Source organism: Eublepharis macularius, chromosome 4 (genome assembly GCF_028583425.1).
Source record: "Eublepharis macularius isolate TG4126 chromosome 4, MPM_Emac_v1.0, whole genome shotgun sequence".
Lineage (NCBI taxonomy): Eukaryota > Metazoa > Chordata > Lepidosauria > Squamata > Eublepharidae > Eublepharis > Eublepharis macularius.
The window spans coordinates 163,873,961-163,896,322 of NC_072793.1; the positions used below are offsets into that span (position 1 = coordinate 163,873,961).

A 22,362-nucleotide genomic window follows, 5' to 3' on the forward strand; every position below is an offset into this window, starting at 1 on the left:
ATCCTGAAAATTCTGCCGAGTGAACAGGAAAGGGAGGCGACAGGCTTCTCCTGTTGAATGGCTACCTAATCTACAGGCACAGGTTATGGAACTTTTAACGTAGATAACAATCCCAGAGGCCTGCCTCTCAACCCTGGTCTTCAATGGAGGTCTCTTATCCAATTACTAACCAAGGCTGACCCCACTTAGCTTCTGAGATCTGACGAGATCAGGCTCACCTGGGCTATCCAGGTCAGGGCATATTAATATGTTAGGCGTGCCAATTTCCTCGGGAAATTCCTAGAGATTTGGGAGCGGTGCCTGGGGAGGGCAGGGAGTTAATGATGGCGCACCGTCCATCCGTGGAAGTGGCTGTTTCCTCCAGAGGAACTGATCTCTGTAGTTTGGAGAACAGCAGCTATAATTCTGAGAGAACTAGTCCAGGCCCTACCTGGAGCTTGTCAGCTCTGTCATTTACTTTTATTATGCATTCGTGCTTCCCAAAATTACACAATGTATCGTAGGCCAGACTCTGCTTGCAGGAAGCAACTATCGTGTCTCTTGAGAAAGAGAATGCACTACAATTCCCAGCAGGCCTTGTGGTTCTGGGGGTGTTTGGGGCAGTTCCGGATATAAGCGTAAGGGTTTTTGATTCCGTGGAATGAGTGTAGCGTTTGGACGAACTGAAATACCCAGAAAAGCCTCAATCCCCCTGCTGCTTGCAAATGCTGGTTAGTAGGAAGGGGGGTGGCTGGGTGGCGAAGGGCGGGGGGACGTGGAGTGTTTTTGCAACGAATTCGTTGGGAAGGTGTGAGGAGGCTGACCCTTCCCTTTCTGATCCAGAGGAGTTCGCCGTGTTAGTCTGTAGTAGCAAAATAGTAGAGTCCAGTAGCACCTTAAAGACTAACCAACTTTATTGTAGCATAAGCTTTCGAGAGCCACAGCTCTTCGTCAGATGCATCTATTTCCCCCTTCTGAGTTGTTCACTTTGCAGCGCGGGGCTAATTGGAAATAAGCGACTGGACGGTATGGCCAGATTCGTAGGGCTGTCGACATCCCAGAGTCTTAAAACGTTAAGATTTTGAACAACGCTTTCTTGTGACAGGGTGGGGGGTGGACTATCCTGGCTTCCCTTTTAACATAATCGGGACCACGATGCATAGCATCAGCAGAATACAGCTTTAATCCCATTTAACTGCTCTTTTGAATGGTGGCCGTTTTATATTTCTTGTTTACATGTGGTCTCTGCCTAGAAATGTAATCGCCCTACTATGTTTCTTGCGTTTCTTGGCCCTGTGTATCATGTTTTTCCCCTTTGACCCATACCGGCACATCTGTCTGCCAGTTAAGGATAACCCTTCATGCGTCTGGGCTCTAGTCCAAAAATACTTCTGCCATGATGAATGTGTTAAGCTTTACAGTGACGCAGATTCACTATTTTCATATTTGGAATGCATCTTAATCAAACTGCCACTTTGACTGGGAAGCGTTCCCCTTCTCCTCTACTCCAGACATGTGTATTGCTTTTCCTATCTAGCTACAGGGTCTCTCTTGTGCAAGTTGTAAACCTTACTTGTTAATAAACTGAGTACTTGGAATGCTTGCAACAAAATGTTAATTCTCCAAAGATTTATATATTGTTCCATCTTGAACAGAAAGCTCAGTGAAGCGCTACTATATATGTACAGCCTTGTGGTTGCTTCTGTCTATGCCAGGAGTTATCAACCTTTTTGATCTTGTGGGCACCTTTGGAATTTTGGACCGCGATGCAACCCCCCGCAATGGCTGCTGCAAGAGGAGGCCAACCATGAAAAGGCTGCCATAGGAGGTGAAGCCAACCAAACAGAGGAAGCCCAAGTGCAGGAAAAAAGAGGAGTAACTTAAAATACACTGAGAAAGAGGAATGAAAGAATTAAACCAACATTGTGTGGTAGCTGCTACTGCAACGGTGTAATTTTAATCTGCACAGCCAGTTGGATATCCAGCGCTGTAGGGCAAGAGCCCCACGCACTTTCTAAAATCACTTGGTGGGTGCTAGGAAAAGTGTTGGTGGGCACTATGGTGCGTATGGGCACCACATTAGGAACCCCTGGTCTATGCAGTGAGAAGAATTCTGCCATGCCCTTGCTGTACAGGTCAGTAATCTGGGTGAACAGGGTTAGAGCAGAATTCTCCATCGGCATAAGAGCTCCAAATAAGAACTGCAGTCAGTTCCCCTGTGATTTCTGTAGCAATCCCTTGTGATGTGATAAGGGTATAATTCTGAATTGTCCTACCTTGTTTTGAGGAAGGGAAAGAGCAATGATAAAGCCAATTCAGGAGGGAAATTCTTTGGCCTTTGTAGTGTTTTTACAGTGGGGAGGAGAGAAGAGGGTATTCTGAGAGACACTGAAGCCCAAGAGTCACAAATTATCTCAAGCAATGTGTTTTTGTATTCAGGTGTCAATACGCACCAACTAGCCTGAGGAAAACTCAGTGAGGTCTTTGTTCTTTCAGAGTCCGGTAACCTTTGAAGATGTGGCTGTGTACTTCACAGAAGGCCAGGGGGCCTTGCTGGATCCAAACCAAAGAGCTTTGTACAGGGAAGTAATGATGGAGACTTATGAGAACATGGCCTCACTGGGTAAGGATATTGCTTCCTCAAATACTGGGTCTGGAAGATGTTAAAACAATGTATGTTTGTCAATGCTGTCTCTCAGTTCATTATATTTTTAGCAGAATAAGTTTATTTCATTCAATAATTAGATTTCGTTCTTCATCTTCTTAAAAAAATGCAAGCAGGTTACAAGATTATTTTTTTCTCATATGGCCCTCATAAAAACCCTTTGAGGAAGGTTAAAGAGAGAGAGACTGAGATCACAAGCTGAACAATGGGGGAAGGGTGCTTTTTCTTATTTCTAGTCCCTGAGACTGAAGAGGAATACGTAACTGAAGGAGCCTATGAAGTAAGGGGCATACTTGTTTTCTCTTCCTCTGCCCTTCTTGTTTTTCTTCTTCCTTTTATTTATGTAAATATTTGTTTGTTTATAGTCTGCCTTTCTTGCTGAGACTCAAAGCAGGTTACAAATTTAAACTAAACAATGCAGTAAAGAAAACATTAGTAAGATACACTGTAAAAAGTGCAGCAACTGGATAATGAGCATTCAAAGTTGATGACAAATAAGTTAACACACTGCAAATTGTGCAATAAACGATCTCTGTATTTCCCTAGGAAATTGGCTCTCCTGACTAATTTCATTTGCTGCAACTGTATTTTCTTTACAAAAATGCTCTCCTGAACGATTATGTTGTACACATTCTATGGAATGATAGGAGAATGAATCTGTCCTGACATCAAGCAGGCTTTTTCATAAGAGCGGGAGAGGCAATAACAGAGAATATATGTATACAGGGTCTCCCAGATGTGCTTTAACCACTCTACACCGCTGGTTCTTATATCAGTCGTATTGGTTCCTTCTAAGTGGTCTGGGACACAGTAAACAAGCTTCAGAATTGTTAGGAATGCCAGACCTGCCCTGGGCACTGGGTTCATCAGGGACAGAGTTATACCAATTCAAATGAGTTCTCTGAGTATGCCTCCCTTTACTTTCTCTTTTAGAAGTGCATGGCTGCTGTGTGCTCCTGTGGGGAAACAGTGGCACTCAGGACAGACTTACAGTCTGCAAGGATAACCCTGTGCTCCACCCTGAGGCCTTTGGGCTGACTTGGCCTCCAGTACCAGCGCAACCTATCCTTGCGCACAGTGCATTTTCACAGGGGCCTCTGCGATACACAGGCCATGATAACTAGCAGTTTACTGAGTAATAACAATAATCGCCCAGTTGTCATCCAGAAGGATACGTTCCTTGGTTTTTGTAGCTATTGAACATGTTATCCAGGAACAATGTTCCCAGGAGGCTTCACCCAAATCCTCCTGATATTTATTGTCCCCCCCCCCCTCTTTTCTTGACAAGGATTTCTATTCATCAAGCCTGCTCTCATCTCCCAGCTGGAACAGGGAGAAGAGCTGTGGGTGCCAGAGTCTCTGAACTTGGACGCCGCAGAGATCTTGGACACCTCAGGTGAGGGATCAAGGTAACTCTAATCTAATTTCATTCATAGTCGTCTAGAAGATACTGCATCCTTAATTTATATGTGTGAAGCTGTCTTATGCTGGGTCAGAGCATAGATTCATTTAACTAAGTATTGAGAGACTCTTTAAGAGCTAGAGAGGTGTAGTGACTAGAGCACACGACTAGGATCTGGGAGACCCAGGTTCAAATCCCCACTCTGCCACGGTAGCAGTCTGTGTGCCTTTAGGCAAACCACACGCTCATCCTAGCCTACCTCACAGAGCTGTTACGAGGATAATGGAGAAGGGGAGAATGTTGTAAGCTGTTTTGGATCCCTGTTGGGGAGAAAAGTGGGGTACAAATGAAGTAAATAATCTCCAGGGTTTTAGGCAAAGATCATTCTCAGTGCATCCAATTAGAAAAAAAGGAATTGAACTTGGCATTCTGTGTGCATGTAATAGTTACATTTGTACGGCAGAATTTGATTCCACGCTGTGAAGAGAATCGCCCCACTCTCCCAGGTCTCCTTGACCCACTCTATGGAGCTTCTGTGTTCTTGGAATTGAGAGGGAATGGGTTTAGCACAACATCTTCGTTCTCCTCCTACTCTCTACAGCCTTCCTCCTTGCTGGGTCAGGAGCTTACAGTCTGGCGCATCCTCATAGCCTGCCTTCTCCCTCTTATAAAGGCCTCTCCCCAGTCTGCACAGGCTTGGCAAGCTGCCTTGGCTCCTCCCAGCAGTTGGGCCTACGGTGTGAGTGTCTGCAGCTTGCTATGTCTATTTTTAGCTTGCCAGAAAGCTGTGCAAAAGGTTTAAATGGCTGGCAAGTCAGATTATGGCCTCCAGCCACATATCAGGCTTGGCCAGTTGCCCGACTGTTGGTGACCAGCTCCTTGCCTATCCCCGCCCAGCTCTGCTTTGGGCAAGGCTGCTGTTGGGCTAATCAAAAGTCCATTCCCTGATCCAGTTTCTGGGGGGGCCCTATCCCCTATCCCAGAGGATCTGTTGTTTGATGAGGCCCCCTCTGCTGCCTCCTGACATGCTGGTATCTCCTATGACTGGTGGACAAGTTCACATCTTTCTGATTGGTGCCATCCATGTTATCAGCTCCTTAGTGGCTTGGTTTAATTAAACAACCTGTGTTTAATGTGATCATCTGAATGCTGCTTACCCCGTTAACAGGGTGATTAGGATCCAAAGCCATGATTTTGAAGTTGGTTTGTTAACCACTGTTAATTGTAAATATGATTTCCATGTGATATATATGAATGCAGACATTGTGGTTTAATGTTAGCTTATTCTCTAGTGTTGCCCTTACATGCTTCCTGATGAGAGTTGAAGGCCATGAAGCCAGAATTTGTCTAGATGGACCAGGACTTGCTCATCTGAGAGCTAGTTTCACAAACTAAGCATAATTTAAAATTAATCTTGGTTTTGCTTTATGTCTGAAACAAGCCACTGAGTCCAGCCTTCCCAAGTACGTTGGATCTTGTTCGAGATAATTGCAGGGACCGCTTTGTATGTTTGCTTTTATATGTATGGATCTCAGGCACACCATTCTTTAACTTTCACATGCTGCTGTAACTATTTCAGAAAATGTTGCTGCAAAGCAAATTAGGCATCAGATGGGGAATGAGGATGGGGGTTCCTCTAACAAGAGAGAGGAAAATATGGAGGCAGAGAAATAATTGGTTTCCGGAACTTGCCACCTGCTTTGTCATTGCCCTTTTTAGAAGCTGGAGCAGGCACTTTATTTCATTTCCTCTGGCCCTGATCTTGCCTCGAGGTCCCTCTATTTGGGCTTCACCTTCTTGGCAGAGATTGGAGCCAGGTTCCCTATTCTTTACCTTCTTTGTCCCTTTCTTCACTTTAAAGTTCCCAGATTGGCTTCATATGGAGGTAAGAGCCCGAATTGCTTATGCTTAGAAGAGAGCACTAATGATACCCTGAAAAGGATAAGTTTCCAAAGGCACATTATTTGTGGCTGTCTGGTTTGATGAGATCATGTTTTATCGCTTCCTTGCGTTTTAAGAGAGCCCCACTTCCCTGTGTATTCAGACCTTGAATATCAAGAATCAGGATATCAGGATTAGTCAAGAATCTTCTACCTGCCACGCTGGTTTTGTATGCAGAGAGGGCTTTTTATGTGGAGGAGCTTCCAAACCTCAGCCTGGACATGAGCACAGGAGCAGAAACATCACACAGGGCTACTGTGACTTGTAGACAGGCCCAAAATTCTTCCTTGAAGATAATTGAAGAGAAGAACTGACACCCACAGAAGGATTTGTGTTTTCCGCCGTTTCAGTTTCTTCAGCATCTTAATGATGTGTTTTCTTTCTTTTTTACCTTCAATAGTGAGAAGAAATATGGACTCTCAGAAAGTAATCATATATGCTTACCCTTTATCATTGCAGATGAGTGCTGGAGAAGATGGTTGGGCCTTGCATGTGGGAGATGCTTTCCTCAGAAATTGAACCTTATTGGACACCAGGAACTTCACACAGGAGAAAAACCTTATGAACGTGTAGTGTGTGGAATGTGTTTTGCTCAGCGGCTTCCATTTCTTAACCACCAGAAAGTCCACAGAAGAGAGAAACCTTATACGTGTGTGGAATGCAGAAAAAGCTTTCCTTGCCCTTTGGTCCTTGTAAGCCACCAGAGGGCTCACGCTGGAGAGATGCCCTATTGGTGCCCAGAGTGTGGGAAATGTTTTTCTCAATTTTCATACCTTGTAACCAACCAGAGAATCCACACAGGAGAAAAACCATGTGAATGCTCAGAGTGCAGGAAATGTTTTACTGAACAATCCCAGCTCCTGGCCCATGAAAGAATCCATACAGGAGAGAGAGAGCCTATAAATGTCCCGAGTGTGAAAAATGTTTTACTTGCCAGTCCAACCTGATGATTCACCAGAAGGTTCACACAGGAGACAAGCCCTATAAATGCCCCAATGTGGGAAATGTTTTACTCAGCTCACACGCTTGCTAACCCATGAGACTGTCCACACAGGACAGAAGCCCTATAAATGCGCTGAGTGTAGGAAATATTTTGCTTGGCTATCATACCTTATGACTCACCAAAGACTTCACACAGAAGAGAAACTTTACCAGTACTTGGAGTGTGAGAAATGTTTTGCTGACAACTCAAGCCTTGCACAGCACAAGAGGGTCCACAGAGGAGAGAAACCCTATCAGTGTTTTGAGTATGGGAAATCTGACCCATGAGAGAGTCCACACTGGAGAGAAACCCTATCAATGCCCCAGCTGTGGAAAATGGTTTGCATATCCCTCAGACTTTCGAAACACAAGCGAGTGCCTCAGGAGAGAGCCCCTATAAATGTTGGCGTGTGGGAAATGTTTTGCTCAACGATCGTATCCTGTGATCCACCAGTGAATTTACTCTAGAGGGAAGCCCTGCCAGTGCCCTAAATGTAGGAAATGTTTTTCTGACCTCTCTGGCCTTGTACAACACAAGAGCGTTCACAAGGGGGAGAATTCTTAGAAATGTTAAAAGGGGTGGGTATAGTTTCGCTGGCAGTTCAGACTTTGGGTCTTTTGGTGAGAAATCTTATAATTATTTAAAATGAAAAAGGAAAACTAGTGAGATTTGCTTTCAACAGCTCAGATTTTAGCAATTTCTCCCCCCCAGGCAGAAAATTGGCTCCTCATTAGTGAACCGTTCCTTCATTGCAGTACCATGGAAAAGTATAACACGTTCTTTATCTGGTCACCATACTTCATAATTTGCTTCTGCTAACTCTTGACAACTAATTCCATACTGTGTGATATCTCATGTGGTAGAACTGTCATTGTAGGTTTGGGGCCCAAGAAAGACACTGTCTCCATGGTGATAATGGGCTGAAGACGTGGTTTCTTGAGCGCCCAGGGTAGGGATGCAGCCCGGTTTTTCCTCAGTGTCATCCAGAGATGCTGCCATTTTGGTGCAATGTTCCCCCTGCTGCCGAACCACCTGGGTGAGCCACTCTGTAGTAACAGAATACCAACAATCCCCCTGGCAACCTGTGGAGCTCCCAACTGTAAAGTTCTTCCTATACCATGAAAAAACATAAAGATGGGGAAGGGCATCTCTTACAGGAATAGAAGTAGCAGCTGCTTGTTCACTGAAACCACTTTTTGTGCCATTTTTAATGTCATGTTAGTTTACCCTGTTGCCAATCCCTTCTCCAAGAATCTACAATGATTTGTTTTTTCATCCTAATGTGATCTGAAGAAAATTCTGTTCATGAGGAAAGCATTTAATTAGGGAGCTGAGCCATTTGGAAATACTACTGAGGAAAAATGTGTGCAGAAAAAGGCTTGGCTTGAAGGGGGTCCTAGTTTCCATTGAGAAAATATAAACACGAGGCAAGTTACATGGTGAGGGGTAACGGCTCAGCGGTAGAACATCTGTTCTGCATGCAGAAGGACCTGGGTTCAGTTCCCAGCATCTCCTGTTAAAAGTATTTGGTAGTCAGTGATGTAAAAACCTCTGTCTGTCTGCCAGTTACCTTGAGATGCCACTGGTCTAACTCAATAGGAAACAAGTTCATGTGTTCAAGGTCTGGCATGTAGAAAATATATTCAGAAGCAGCCTCAGGATACATAGACTGCAATCTGTATGGCAGTTTCCCAAGGTCTGGTCACTCGGGTTACTGTGCAGCCATGAGATAGATTGATTAATCAATGTGCATCCGTGGGCCTTTGCTCTCCTTCTGCTTGATGTTTTGTTTTGCTGCTTTGTTGTAATACTTGTGTATGTCACTATAGTGTTCTCCTTAGCACTTGTTGTTACGGCTTCACCTTTCTACTTGCTCTGTTATCCCACTCTGAACATCGATCAGTCTTAGTCCTTCTCCTAAAAGCACCATTGAATCCTGTAAAATTAACTAATTTTTAGCGAATTGACTTTCGGCAGGCAAGAGCATATTTCATCAGGAACCGTTGACCAGTGTGCCGAAGCGAAGCCAAAGCTTGTTTCGTATTGTATGAAATCTTGATGACTACCGGCATGATGAAGCATGATACTCCTAGTTCAGACCTGGGCAAATCTAACGGCAGACTTGCAAAAGGTGGTCTTGAAAAACCAGGTTCTGCTTTGGGGGTGGGGGGAGGTGGTTTGTGAGCTCTTCCTGTCACCAGCTGGGATAAGCATTTCTTTTAGCAGGATAGGGTATCAGTTGGTGATCATGCAGAGTCTTTTTTTAAAAGCCAGTGTGGTGTAGTGGTTAGAGTGCCAGACTAGTATCCTTGGAGACTCGGGTTCAAATCCCCACTCTGCCATGGAAGCTTGCTGGGTGACATTGGGCCAGCCACACACTTTCAGCCTAACCTACTTCACAAGGTTGTTGTGAGGATTAATTGGAGGAGAGGAAAACCACGTACGTTGCTTCGGGTTGCCATTGGGAAGAAAGGCATGGTTTAAAAGAAACAGAAAGAAAAAAGAGAATGTTCACACTCATTATATCCATAAATTCCATGATACAAATTTTGAATATGGCTCCTACATAAATTAACATAGCTTATCTAGAGATTAGTAAATGTTTATTTCGGGGTCCCTTTACTTTTCTATTTCCCTCTTTGCTTTGCTCAGAGATTTAATTGTAACCTCTTTATTCCTTCTCAAATTCACCTTTTCCACAAAGCCTCTGGACTAGATTAACCTTTTGATCCTCATCCTGAGCCCTGAAACTAAGACACTGCTTCAGTCAAAGTCTTGCTGTGTTTCTTCGCCCTTATCCTTTGTTTCTGCTGCCTCTCTTCTTCCCTTCCCCTTTGTTGTCAAGATTCACATTGTAAACCCCTTGAAGGAAAAAGCTGGGCTGTAGTGTGTTCCTTCTGTGCTTATATTACTCACCAGTGTACACCGGTGGTGCTCGACAAACGGTGCTCTTTGTTGTTCCATCTGATGCCATTTCTGCTGTGGTGGAGCCTCAATATTTCCATGTAACGCTCATATTACTCAATAAACTTTTAGCTTTAATTTCTCATGTCTGTTAATCCTCAGGCTTCCCACTCCGTCTAATGCAACAAGCGAGTCTTGGTTGCTGTGCTTAAGAATCCATGTTTGAGTAAGCTGCCTACAATCCCCTTCCTCCTGATAGCTTTTCTTCAATTTAAATACTGTCTTCCACCTCCTTGAAGTCCTAGCCACAGTCAATTGCCACCCTGTTCATAGCACTGACATTTGGAAGAAACTGTGTGTGACAGCTCCTGGGGTTGTAGCTACCATCAAGGTATGCCAGGCCAGTGTCCACCATCCATGAGAAGTTTAAGGGTGGGACAGGAGGCAGAAATGACATGTAATGCATGATGTCACATCTGGCTGAAAACCTGGATTTGAAGTAAATATGTTGGGCAATGCTCTGGCTTTGCCTAGAAACGAGTTTCTGGGTATGGCTAGAACATTGCCTGACATGCTTATGTCATGGGTTTTCAGCCAGATACAACATCACATGTCATGTGACTTCAGTTCCATCCCCTGACCTTCCTACCAGTGAAGTTTTTCCCCTGGAATATGAGGATAATTATCTCCATGAGATGGTGGGTGAGGAGGAGAAGCAGTACTTGGAATGGTTTACATTTCCAACAACCATCTCCTATAACCCCGTAAAGTTGTCTGTTGTTTAACATTCCACGTTGCAGATTTGGTTGAAGATACATTAACAAATATCCTGTATCAAAGTCTCCATATTTCAGGAGGGCAGTGAGGTTGATAGATTGTGTGACACATATTCCTCCATCAAAGAATCTCTTTTACAAAACAGGTCAGACAGTGGAAGAACCTAGTTAAATTGCTATCTCTATCAAGTGTAATAATAATAATAATAACAACAACCAATTTATAAACAGCCCTTCAGGATGACTTAACACCCACTCAGAGCTGTTTACAAAGTATGCCATTGTTATCCCCACAACAAAACACCTTGTGAGGTGGGTGGGGCTGAGAGAGCTCCAGAGAGCTGTGACTCACCCAAGGTCACCCAGCTGGCTTCAAGTGGAGGAGTGGGGAATCAAACCCGGTTCTCCAGATCAGAGTCCCGCGCTCTTAACCACTACACCAAACTGGCTCCCTAGTCTAAGTGGTATAGTACTTGGGGTGTTGGGCCAAGACACCCAGCTTCCAATTTCTGCTCAACCATAAAACTTGATAGGGGTTGTTGGGCTAGTCATGCTCTCTCAGCACAATCTACTTTACAGGGGTACTGTGAGCAAAAAATGGGAGGTGGAGAAAAGCATGCACAGCCCTGAGCTCCTGGAAGCCCTTGACCGGGCTGAAGCTGGCACTCGGATCTTTATAGTCCCTAGATTTTTCTTTTCCAGTCACTCACCAATATTGGTTGAAAAGCTCTGCACCACAACGTAAACTTGGGACCAAGAAAAACCATAAGTCTCAAGGTCTATGCTGATCCTAGGCGCAAAGCCTGGTTTTATTATTAACTACTGTGTGGTGCCTGAAGAACATGAGGGGGGCGGTCTATGCACCACCAAAAAGCTTTTGAGCTTTCTGCATCATTCGTCCCCAGATTGAGGTCTGTGCCATGCAAGATGACATATGCTGGGGTCCAGTCCAAAGCCTAGTTTTGGCACCAAGAACTTCATAAGATTTCAAAGTTTCTAAAATGTGCTGAACAAATAACTGGGCCAGGCCTGTAGAGTACAGGTCTCCTTAGAGATCAGAGGGCCCTAAGGAGTATGGTTTATCATAGTCTAAAGCTTATTTTGGGGTCCATTGATTTTTCAGTATCACCAATATTTATTATTAGGTGGGTAGCCATGTTGGACTGCAGTAGAACTGTATGTCAGGCTATGGATGTCAGGATATGGTAGACAGATCCCTGTACCCTTCAGCAAGACGCAAGTTCTTGGTTAAATGGTTATTATTCAGGAATCAGATCATTTCCATATATATGTCCATAGAACTACTCAGAAGCAAGGTAAGCATCTAAGCAGCAAGAGTAAAAGTTGACAGGAATGGCGTCATGTGAGAGAGACTTCTCTTTTAACAGTCAAGTCTGCTTCTTTCCCCCCTCCCAATCATAAACAAGATTTTGGCGCTTTTCTTGTGTGAGAATGTTTCACATATTTGTAATATCAAGTTGAGTCACTAGAAAACAAGACAGCAAAGTCTGGGAGTGAGTAGCATACAAGGTCAGAAACACTGGAAGCTGCTGCAGTTCGTTAGATAAACACCTGTGAAAGCCTGTGAATGAAATAGTTATGGCATTGGTAAAATGACATCAAGTCACAGCAGAATACATTGGTTCAGAACAAAAGGATCATTAAAATTGGCATGGATGGGGCTCAGACATGACACTGTAGGATTTGAGTCCAGTGGCACCTTTGAGACCAATAAGATTACCAGGATATAAGCTTTTGAGGGTCAGAAATCCCCTTTTCAGATATGAGTCTCTCTATATGAGATGCCTGAGTGCATGTTCATCAAGTGTTGGGACACACAATGTTAGTTGAGAAGCATAGTTTTAAAAGACAGAGCCGGTCGAGATTGCTCCAGAGGGGATGGATTCTCTAAGTCCTCTACCGTCTCTGGTATCCCCTTCCGGAGCCTTTGCCCTGTCGAGGCTCGGTTAATTCAAAGTTTAAGCAGTGAAGGGGACAAGGTAAAAGCTCCAGAAGGGAAGACTGTCCAGCATGATAGAGGCGGTGGAAGGCTGTGAGAGAATTCCTCCCCTCCGGAGTGATTGCTACCAGCTCTGTCTTTCAAAACTATGCTTCCCGGCTAACATTGCATCTCTTGAAACGTGAAGAAATGTGTAGAGACATCTCTCTCTCAAAAGCTTACACTCTGAAAATCTTGTTGGTCTCTTAAGGTGCCACTGGACTCAAATCCTACTGTTCACCAATATTTCTTGTTGAGTTAGTGAATAAGGAAACTAGGAATAGCAGATAAGGAATTGGGAATTAACTTGAGACTTCTTTGCAATTGTGAAAGTGCAGAAGCTTTTGTGTGCAAGCCAACCCTTAGATATTTATGAAATTTGAATATATATTTCACCAGGTCTTTACTGATTAATATTTTGCTGGAAATCCATATTTGTGTCACTCAAGAGTAAAGATGCTTTGGAAAAATGCTTTCCTTTTGCTTTTAATTCAGTGGGATTGAAGAGCATAGGACAAATCAGCAACAACCTACTCCTGGATTTCTCCATAGTTACCTATGAGCAGCTGTGTCCTCCTACGAAGGACAGACCAAACCTGTAGCAACGGGGAGTGAGGGCAGAACAAATGTTATACTGTACTTGTGTGCGAGGAGGCGAATACATGGGCAGGAACATTCCATCGACGAGGACAAGGCTAGAACTACAGCTCCCAGCAGGCGTTGCGCTTCCTAGGTCCGCCGCCTCGGCGAAATGGGTTGTGCTTCCAGGGAAGGACAATCCGCTGGGAAGAACTCAGAGCAGCCTCAAACCTCCCGAAGAGACAACCAAATCGAGCCCCGGTGTTTGTTTGCACATGCGGGTTGGTGTCAAATTGCGGGGAGGCGGCGACGACGAGGGAGTATTTTGTCTGCATATAAATTGGAGAAGGGAATGGCTAGGAGGGGACTGAGGGTCTTTCCTTTGTCTGCCTTAAGTTGCTGCCTAATTTGTTTGGCTTGGGACGGAACTCCCGGCGGAGAAGGAATGGGCTGCGTTTTAGCTCTGGGGACGCTGTGGAAGCAAAGAGAAAAGCCTGGGCGGCGGGGGAGCGAGGGGGAGCGTGTGCGGAGATGGGGAGGGGAGATGATCCGGGGCTTCATTTTGTCAATGTGCAATCCTATGCAGGTACTCTAGTTTGAGCCCATTGAAACTACAGGACCTCTGCAGAGGATTACACTGTCAGTGACGGGAAGGGGGCGATATTATTGACCTTCGCTAGCGTTCCGATGACCTTTAAAGCATACAGAGCCCTTTAGAGAAATCCAGCCGTGGATAGGAGGGGAAGCAAAGACAGTTCGGTCCATGACATCTTTGCACGGGTGCAGCCACTTCTCCTGCTGTATCGAAGTCTGGGGGTGTTTCTGCACAGGGATGGGCATGGCGCTTTCGTTGCTCTGTGGCAGTCAGTCGCAACGGGCTTGCCTTGTCCGCACAGGGAAATTCATTTGTGAAAGGTTGGTATAGTGCACCGTCTAACATGCGTGGATGCCATCTTGGTGTTTTCTAATATCCTGCCAAGTAGTGAGGAGAAAGTTATTTGATGAGAGATCGAGGGAGGCAGGAGAGGGGGGGGGGTCCTCCTCATCTGCCGTTCAAGCAGGAAGGTGCAGGCAACTAGCTTCCCAGGTGGCTTTAAGAAAACGTGCCCCATGGTACCCTGATAGTAAAGGGTTCGCTGTCCTCCTTAGGGCTTGTACAGTGGTCTGGTTGTCCATGGGGGGGGGAGGGTCTGTTTATGTGGTATGGGGAAGTTTTAGAATACTCTTGCTATTGGTTAGCAATCTTTTAAAAGGGGTCATCGGTTATGGGAATAAGTTCAGCCATATTAAATGGTCATTGGTGGCTACTTGGAAAGTTCCTTTAAAGAAGGCCTTCCAAATGATCTCCCTTGGTTTTAATGTTTTCTACTTCCCCGGTGTACAGAATGATGTCCGTCTCTCCATTTGGGTTGTTGCCTCTTTCTGGAGATTTGCAAAGAGCTCAGGCAGGAGATTTTGAGGGTGCTGCTGGTCTTTGTGCATGGGAGAGGGATACGCAATGGGATTAAAGTCCACGATGCATCCATTTTCTCAGGGTGGGGGAGTGAGGATGGGATATTTTTCTTGATGCTTTTTTTGCTCTTGCAGATGAGTGTTGAAGCCCTGTCAGTGTGGATTGTAGAGTTTGAGCCAAAAACACATAACAGTGTCTGTTAACAGTAACAGATATATTTTAGGGAAATAACATAAATTAAGAAAAGCTCATATACACAAATCCTGATTGAACTATCAGTTCCTCTTGGCCCATGTGTGGACTCTCACACACATTCCTTCCTTCACACCACCCATACTGGAGTTGCTCAGTCTGAAAGTGTCTACTTTTCAAGTGCGTCCTCCTGACACTGCTGGTTTTTCAATCTGCCTTGTATTTTATCAGCTGAGTACCTGTCTGGCCAGCCTGTCCCAGAGAACTCCCCTGTGGCGTGGTCTCTCAACTTTCTCCATGCCTTGCACCAGCTATCAGCCACGTGGCTCATAAGATTGCAGTTCTCACCTGTCCAGGATGTGGCACTGTGCTCACTGCCTTCTTCAGTCCTTACATGCCTCTTGGCTACAGCATCCTTTCCTTGCCTTCTGCTCCCTTGCTGACCCTTTCCCAGTTGATCTTCTTCCTCACCTGCCACTCACACCCCAGCATACTTCCATCTCCCTAGCAGCCTAGCCTGCTCCATTCTCATCTAGCCATTCCCTACAAGTAGCCCACTGAATATTTTTCTGGCAAGTGGAATGGAATAGGGGAAATATGATCTCTTATCCCCAGGTGATACACACTCTTCTGTCTTATGCTTGTTTCACACCTGATATGATGTTTTATGACAACAGTTTTGAGGTGCAGAGTCCTATTCTCACAGGGTAAAAATCACAGTTTTGGGAGATTTTCACCCCATGATGCTCCAAAGCTTGCTAGAAACTGTCTCCAGGCAGAACAAAAGAGCTAGGAAAGTAGTTTTTTTATAAGCCTGATTTCAGCTGGAAATACAGCTTCTCTGACAGAGAACCTGCACTGGTACATTAATATGGCTGAGGAAAAAGACACGCCTCCTTAAATTTTTTAAGGATGGTCAATTTTTCAGTAGAAAACTTCAGAGAGTGAGGACCACTGGGGGATTGTTTGTCAAAATGAAAGGATCTTAGGGAAAGGAGCTGAGCAGAGGCCATATAAACTTGGAAGGGACGTGGCTGCCGGAGAAGGCCATGAAGGAAAAAAAAAAGATCAACAGTTTCAAAGGGGGCAGGGAGCACTTTTGCTGGTAACTGAGGAGAATCTTTTATCTGTGCCTACATAGGAGCCTATAGTGACCAGCACATGCTAATTGCGTTTGTACCCATGCCTACTAGTCAGTGACCATACCTTCTTGGTTTTGTAGATGCTGGTCACCTTTGAAGATGTGGTTATTTACTTCTCAAAGGAGGAATGGGCTCTGCTGGACCCAGACCAGAGAACTTTGTACAGAGAAGTCACGTGGGAAAATTATGGGACTTTGGCCTCACTGGGTAAGGCTTCCTTTTCGGTGTGGGAAGAGAAGGTTTTAAAGAACCAGAATCTCACATGGGTTTGCATATTCAGATAAATGAGTTTCTTTGCTTTATATCTCTCGTCTTCTCTGAAGGGAGCATAGTGGGCAGCAATACATTCATTTTTCGTTTGAATCTTACAACTTCTTGATGTGGTAGACGATTGTTGAGAGCCAGTTTGGTGTAGTGGTTAAGAGAGGCGAGACTGTAATCTGGAGAGCCGGGTTTGATTCCCCACTCCTCCACCTGAAGCCAGCTGGGTGACCTTGGGTCACAGTTCTTTAAGAGCTCTCTCAGCCCCACCCACCTCACAGGGTGTTTGTTGTGGGGATAATAATAACATACTTTGTAAACCGCTCTGATTGGATGTTAAGTCGTCCCGAAGGGCGGTATATAAATCGAATGTTGTTGTTGTTAGTGGCTTACCTAAGGCCACCCAATGCTTTTGGGGGAGGGGTTGACTGTGGTATACCCTCACACCTATCCCAAGCAGGGTTCCCTTTGCTGCTGTTCAGGCCAAAAAACCGAAACAACATTTTTCTGATGCAGTGCAGCCTGGCCTTCATTGATAAATATCTCACATTAGTAGGGTCGGATAGAGTACCTGAAGCATCAGATAATACAGTTGAGCTTCTAGTTTTTACTGCCAAAAAAGTCCTACTACACCAATTATTTTTGTCATGGTGAAATAGATTGTACTAGTTAATAGCTTTACTATGTAATGTGAAACATGTATACTCAGAAGTAAATTCCACTGAATTCAGTGGGACTTAGTCCCCAGTGCACTTTAGAACCTCAGTTATTCTTTAGAAGGCTACATCCTCTGAAGCAAGATTGCAACTGGACGTGTCTGGCATAAACAGATTTCTTTTCTCTGGTAGTACTGGAAAGGAAATACAATCTTTACTTTTCTATAAGTAACCATTCAGGGCATTGTCTCGTTAACTGAGATGTAAAATTTTTGAAATTTTGAAGCTAAAGGGAAAAAAATTTCCCCTGTTTTGTTCTGGAAAGAAACAGACAGTTGGGGAAAATTGAAATATATACAATTGTTATCCTTGTTATCTCATGTAAATTTATTTTACTATGTTAACAGTATAAAATACATAATTTATAGCTTCGTAGTAGAAAAGAGCAAGAGTCCAGTAGCACTTATAAGACTAACAAAATTTGTGGTAGGGTATAAGCTTTCATGAGCCACAGCTCACTTCTTCAGATACCTGAAGAAGTATCTGAAGAAGTGAGTTGTGGCTCACAAAAGCTCATACCTACCAAACATTTTGTTAGTCTTATAGGTGCTACTGGACTCTTGCTCTTTTCTACTGCTACAGACTAATATGGCTACCTATCTTAATTTATAACTTAGTGTATAAAATGTACTATTTGCTTGAGGCAGCTTACAATTAAAAACCAGAGTATAAAATACAAGCCATTGTGTTTTACAGGAGTTATCATTACCTACTGCTATAAGAATCTTTGTACTACATATCTTGAGTTAATAACCACACTTGGTCATTAAAAATAAGTCACTCATTCAAAAAGAGAAAATACTTCATAGGTGTTCTTTTCAGAGTGCCCCCAAATTTCCAGGTTTTTTATTGGGAAAATTTAGTAAGTCAAGGGGGAGTGGTAGATTCCCCCTCCCCAGTTTTACTGGCTGTCAGATCTCTACCTAGTTTAACTTTACATTCTGTTCTCTTCTTTCTTTCCAAGGATATCCAGTCCCCAAGCCTGACCTCATTTGCAGATTGGAAGATGGGGAAGAAATGTGGGTGCTGGATTCTCGGAACTTGGATATAACAGAGATCTCTAGCATAAGCTCGGGTAAGTTTTCAAGATAAGCCAGTGGTTTCACTGGCATTCTCTTGCAAGTTTTCTTCTTTGCTATCAACCTAATTCCTCAGGTTCCTGCTCTTGGCGTACTCAGTGGGGAGAAAACCTTATTCTTGTTTGCTTTTTACCTTGCAGGAACTTCAAGCAAAAAAATCACATGCCCTGAGTGTGGGAAATGTTTTACTAAGCAGTGTAATCTTGCTAGGCATAAGCAAGTCCACGCAGCAAAGAAACCCTACGAATGCTTGGAGTGCGGGAAAGGTTTTGCCCAACAGCCCCAGTTTCTGAAACACCAGCAAGGCCACAGCCAAGAGAAACCCTACATGTGTGAGGAGTGTGGGAAAAGTTTTACACACCATTCTGTGTTTGTGACCCACCAGAGGGTTCACACAGGAGAGAAGCCCTATAAATGCCTGGAGTGTGGGAAGAGTTTGGCACTGCAGGGAGACCTTGTGAGGCATCAGCGACTCCACACAGGAGAGAGACCCTACAAATGTTCAGAATGTAGCAAAAGTTTTGCTCGCCATTCAAACCTTGTGAACCACCAGAGAGTTCACACTGGAGAGAAACCCTATAAGTGCCTGGAGTGCGCGAAGTGCTTCGCCTGTCATTCACATCTCGTGAGTCACCACAGAATCCACACAGGCGAGAAACCCTACAAATGTTTGGTGTGTCGGAAGAGCTTTGCTGAAAGATCCACCTTTGTGAAACACCAGAGAGTCCATACGGGGGAGAAGCCCTATCAGTGCCTAGAGTGTGGGAAGTGCTTTGCTCAACATTCCAACATTGTGAAACACCAGAGAATCCATACGGGAGAGAAGCCCTTTAAATGCCTGGAGTGCGGGAAATGTTTTACGCGCCGCTCATATCTGATGATCCACCAGAGTGTCCACACAGGAGAGAAGCTGTACAAATGCCTGGAGTGTGGCAAAGGTTTCGCTCAGAACTCAACTCTGGTGCAACATATGAGAGTCCACACAGGAGAGAAGCCATTCCAATGCCTGGAATGCGGGAAGTGTTTTGCTGAGAACTCGAGCCTTGTGAAACACAAGAGGGTCCACACGGGAGAGAAGCCCTATCAGTGCTTGGAGTGTGGAAGACATTTTGCTGATGTCTCAGGCCTGGTGAAACATAAGAGGGTCCACACAGGGGAGAAGCCTTACAAATGCTTGGAGTGCGGGAAGTGTTTTACTCAGAACTCAACTTTGGCCCAGCATAAGAGAATCCATACCGGAGAGAAGCCTTATGAATGCCCTGAGTGTGGGAAATGTTTTGCTGAGAACTCAGGCCTCGTGAAACACAGGAGGGTCCACACAGGAGAGAAGCCCTACCGGTGCTTGGAGTGTGGGAGATGTTTTGCTGACAATTCTGCCTTTGTAAAACACAAAAGAGTCCACACAGGAGAGAATGCCTATAACTGCCTAGAATGTGGGCAGTATTTCTCTCAAAAGTCTGCCTTTGTGAGCCATCAAGGAATTCACTCAGTTGGAGACATTCTTCAGTTATAAATAAGATAGATAGGTGAGATACGGATTTAAGAACTTAAAGCTACGAAAACAGTTCCAAGGCTTATAAATGTAAATGTATCATCACTGACCCAAACCCAGTCAACCTTTGACAGGAGAATTTTTTTCCATGGGTAGAATTAGATATGATAAAAGATAATATTTTGGTGGGAACTGCCTCTTGATGGCTCTGGTTCATAATGAGACTTCACACAGTAGGCGAGTTGTATGGATGTCCGGAGAGTGGTAAGAGACTTACTCAGAAGAAAAACCTCAAAGTGCATTCACATCATCAATGTATGTGTTTGTCTTTCTGTGTTTGGGTTTTGTGTTTGTTTGTAATTACTGTTTTTTTTTTTTAAATGTGATGCTCTGTTGTAATACTTGCATATTTCACTAGAGGTCACTATAGAGCAGTCTCTGCTTCAATACTAGCTTTTCTTACCTATGCAAGTATTGTTGTGAGAATTATAGCCAGCAGTACTACATATAGAAGTGGATCTGAAATGGTAGGCATAAAAACAAGGAAAATACTATGGCAGTGATAGGGTTAAACAGCATTTTTTGAAGAAGCCCGTTATAAAATTTGGGTTGGAAGGCAAAACTACTACAATAGATCTCTGTGCTTCATGACAAAGTAACATCAAGAATATTAAATTAAACATCAATTTTCATTAAAAAAAAGTAAGTCTGGAGAGAGAAAAGGTAAGGCCCTATATCACTACTATCGTGCATATTGTGTATCAACATCTTAGAAATTGCATTAAGGTTCAATAATCAGATTAAAAGTGTGATCACAGGAAATGGAGTAAATTATGTAGGTATGGAATGCAGGAAGCTGTTATATTGAAGCAAAAAACTCATCCATCAAGGTCAGTACTGCCTACTCAGACTGGCAGTGGCTCTCCAGGATGTTAAGTCAAGATCTTTCATGTCACCTAACAGCGGATCCTTTTAGCTAGAGATGCTAGGAATTGAACCTGGCACCTTCTGCATGCCAAACAGATGCTGTACCGCTGAGCCATGGCAGCTGTGGAAGTCACGGACTGGGGTATTTGAAGGGCCATTGTCCCCCATATTCAGCTGCTAGTTTGAGACCATAATCCTGATGTCACGAGTAAGTTAGGTCAGTATCTACCTTTGGTCTCTTCTGATACGTGTCCCATTGATGAAGTTCTTTCCCTAGGATCAAAAAGAGTCCAGTAGCACCTTTAAGACTAACCAACTTTATTGTAGCATAAGCTTTCGAGAATCACAGTTCTCTTCGTCAGATGCATTCATCTGACGAAGAGAACTGTGATTCTCGAAAGCTTGTGCTACAATAAAGTTGGTTAGTCTTAAAGGTGCTACTGGACTCTTTTTGATTTTGCTACTACAGACTAACACGGCTAACTCCTCTGGATCTATTTCCCTAGGATGTTTGCTAGGCATAATGTTAGGCGCCAGGTGAAATCTCTTGTGTTGCTCTCAGCCTGGTGGTTAATTTCTTTGCGCTGGCACTGGGTTTTATGAGTTTAATCTCTTTGCCTTTAATTCTGCTGTTTTCTGCTAATACGTTTTATATCCCTCTTATATACTGTAATTCACCTTCAGTGCCAAATTTGGGCAGAAAGAAAGTGAAAAAGTCATATAATACGGTAGAGAAATAAATCTGTAATATGTAACTTAATATCTAGTTTATGCAGTGCTCTGTAGGAAAAAAAACTGCCAACTCTTTAGGCAGAAAGTTATCAGTTAGCGCAAGTTAACTATGAAATATGACTGGAGCGCTGGGGAGAAGCTCATGAAACAGTAGAGGTGATGCTTGGAAAGATGACTCCTTTGCTTGTATTTCCCCCCTCTTTCTTACTTTATATGCATACATTGTTGCAATGGGAAAGCAAGATTAACAGATTTATAAATGACTAAGAAAGATCTAAGAGGGACCAGAAGAATTCTGCACCAAAAAACACTGAGTGGGGAGATTAATGATCTAAAGATACCAACCTTATCTTGCTTTACAAGAGTGTGATTGAGCAGTCACAAGAACAGCATGACCCAGGGATATTATTATAAATGTTGCTCTGTCTTATACGGGCTACATTATATTGATAACAATCCATTATTAAAATAATTACTTCAGACTTGGGATAACCCTGAACATAAATTGTTTTTTTGAGAGCTCTCCCCCATAACATCAGAGTCTTTCGGTGAAGTATTTCAATTGAGTTAATTAATTGGAAACTTACAACTATGAGGAACACATGAATGAGATTATGAACTTTAAAATGGAGGGATCCTTCGTCATGTATATTTGTGTAAAATTGAATTTTCATATTACACTGCAACAAAAACAAAAAGGAACAGACTTGATGCGGAACTTAATATAAGAATCCGGCTTGCCAGCATAATTCCTGATATTAAATGGATTTGTGAAGGACAAAGGTGCTTTCTTCCTAATAAAATATGTAAAACATGTACCTTCAATAACAGTGGCCCTGCTGTTTTGTTACTATTTTTGATAGTTTACTTGAAAAAAATGTAAAAAAAATATTCACAAAATAAAAATAGAATTACAAAACTGTAGAGTTTTAACAGGGCCATCTTCACCAGCTGTTTCCCCTTGATAACTAGGAAAAGGTTTCTGGCAGGTTGGTGAAAATTTGCTTTAGTTAGCTAAGTGTACCATCTTGTACCTCTGTTGCTTATCCTGCTTTCTTGGAGTCCCATTTAACCAACATATGCAATACAGCAAAAGGAAGCAAATTCAAGCAGGTTTTGATTTTGGAGGATTCAGTGGCAA

General features: G+C 43.6%; 2 protein-coding genes across 4 annotated transcripts in view; both read left to right on the forward strand.

Moving 5' to 3' along the window:
• Positions 1-623: 623 nt before the first annotated feature.
• Positions 624-9,544, forward strand: LOC129329186 (zinc finger protein 300-like). 3 transcript variants are annotated; one of them, XM_054978640.1, is made up of 4 exons: positions 624-710; positions 2,476-2,602; positions 3,933-4,053; positions 6,447-9,544. In XM_054978640.1, exons 1-4 carry the CDS (start codon positions 705-707, stop codon positions 6,448-6,450), a joined length of 258 nt encoding a protein of 85 aa, XP_054834615.1. In that variant the 5' UTR covers positions 624-704; the 3' UTR covers positions 6,451-9,544. The 3 variants fall into 3 exon arrangements, with proteins under 3 accessions (XP_054834615.1, XP_054834613.1, XP_054834614.1); XM_054978638.1 differs by having other exon boundaries at positions 3,933-4,040; XM_054978639.1 differs by lacking the exon at positions 624-710 and adding an exon at positions 858-1,005 and having other exon boundaries at positions 3,933-4,040.
• A 3,902-nt stretch (positions 9,545-13,446) lies between these two features.
• LOC129329185 (zinc finger protein 850-like) overlaps positions 13,447-22,362 on the forward strand; it is a 37,030-nt gene continuing 28,114 nt past the window's right edge. The window contains exons 1-4 of the mRNA XM_054978636.1: positions 13,447-13,508; positions 16,095-16,221; positions 17,956-18,066; positions 18,211-19,362. Of these exons, the coding sequence (XP_054834611.1) occupies positions 13,503-13,508; positions 16,095-16,221; positions 17,956-18,066; positions 18,211-19,362 (1,396 nt within the window). The 5' untranslated portion in view covers positions 13,447-13,502. The remainder of the gene's footprint in view (positions 13,509-16,094; positions 16,222-17,955; positions 18,067-18,210; positions 19,363-22,362) is intronic.

Coding starts and splice junctions, on each gene's coding strand:
- LOC129329186 (XM_054978638.1), top strand. Junction 2,603..3,932: donor TGAGAACATGGCCTCACTGG/GTAAGGATATTG, acceptor TTTCTTGACAAG/GATTTCTATTCATCAAGCCT. Junction 4,041..6,446: donor AGAGATCTTGGACACCTCAG/GTGAGGGATCAA, acceptor TTATCATTGCAG/ATGAGTGCTGGAGAAGATGG.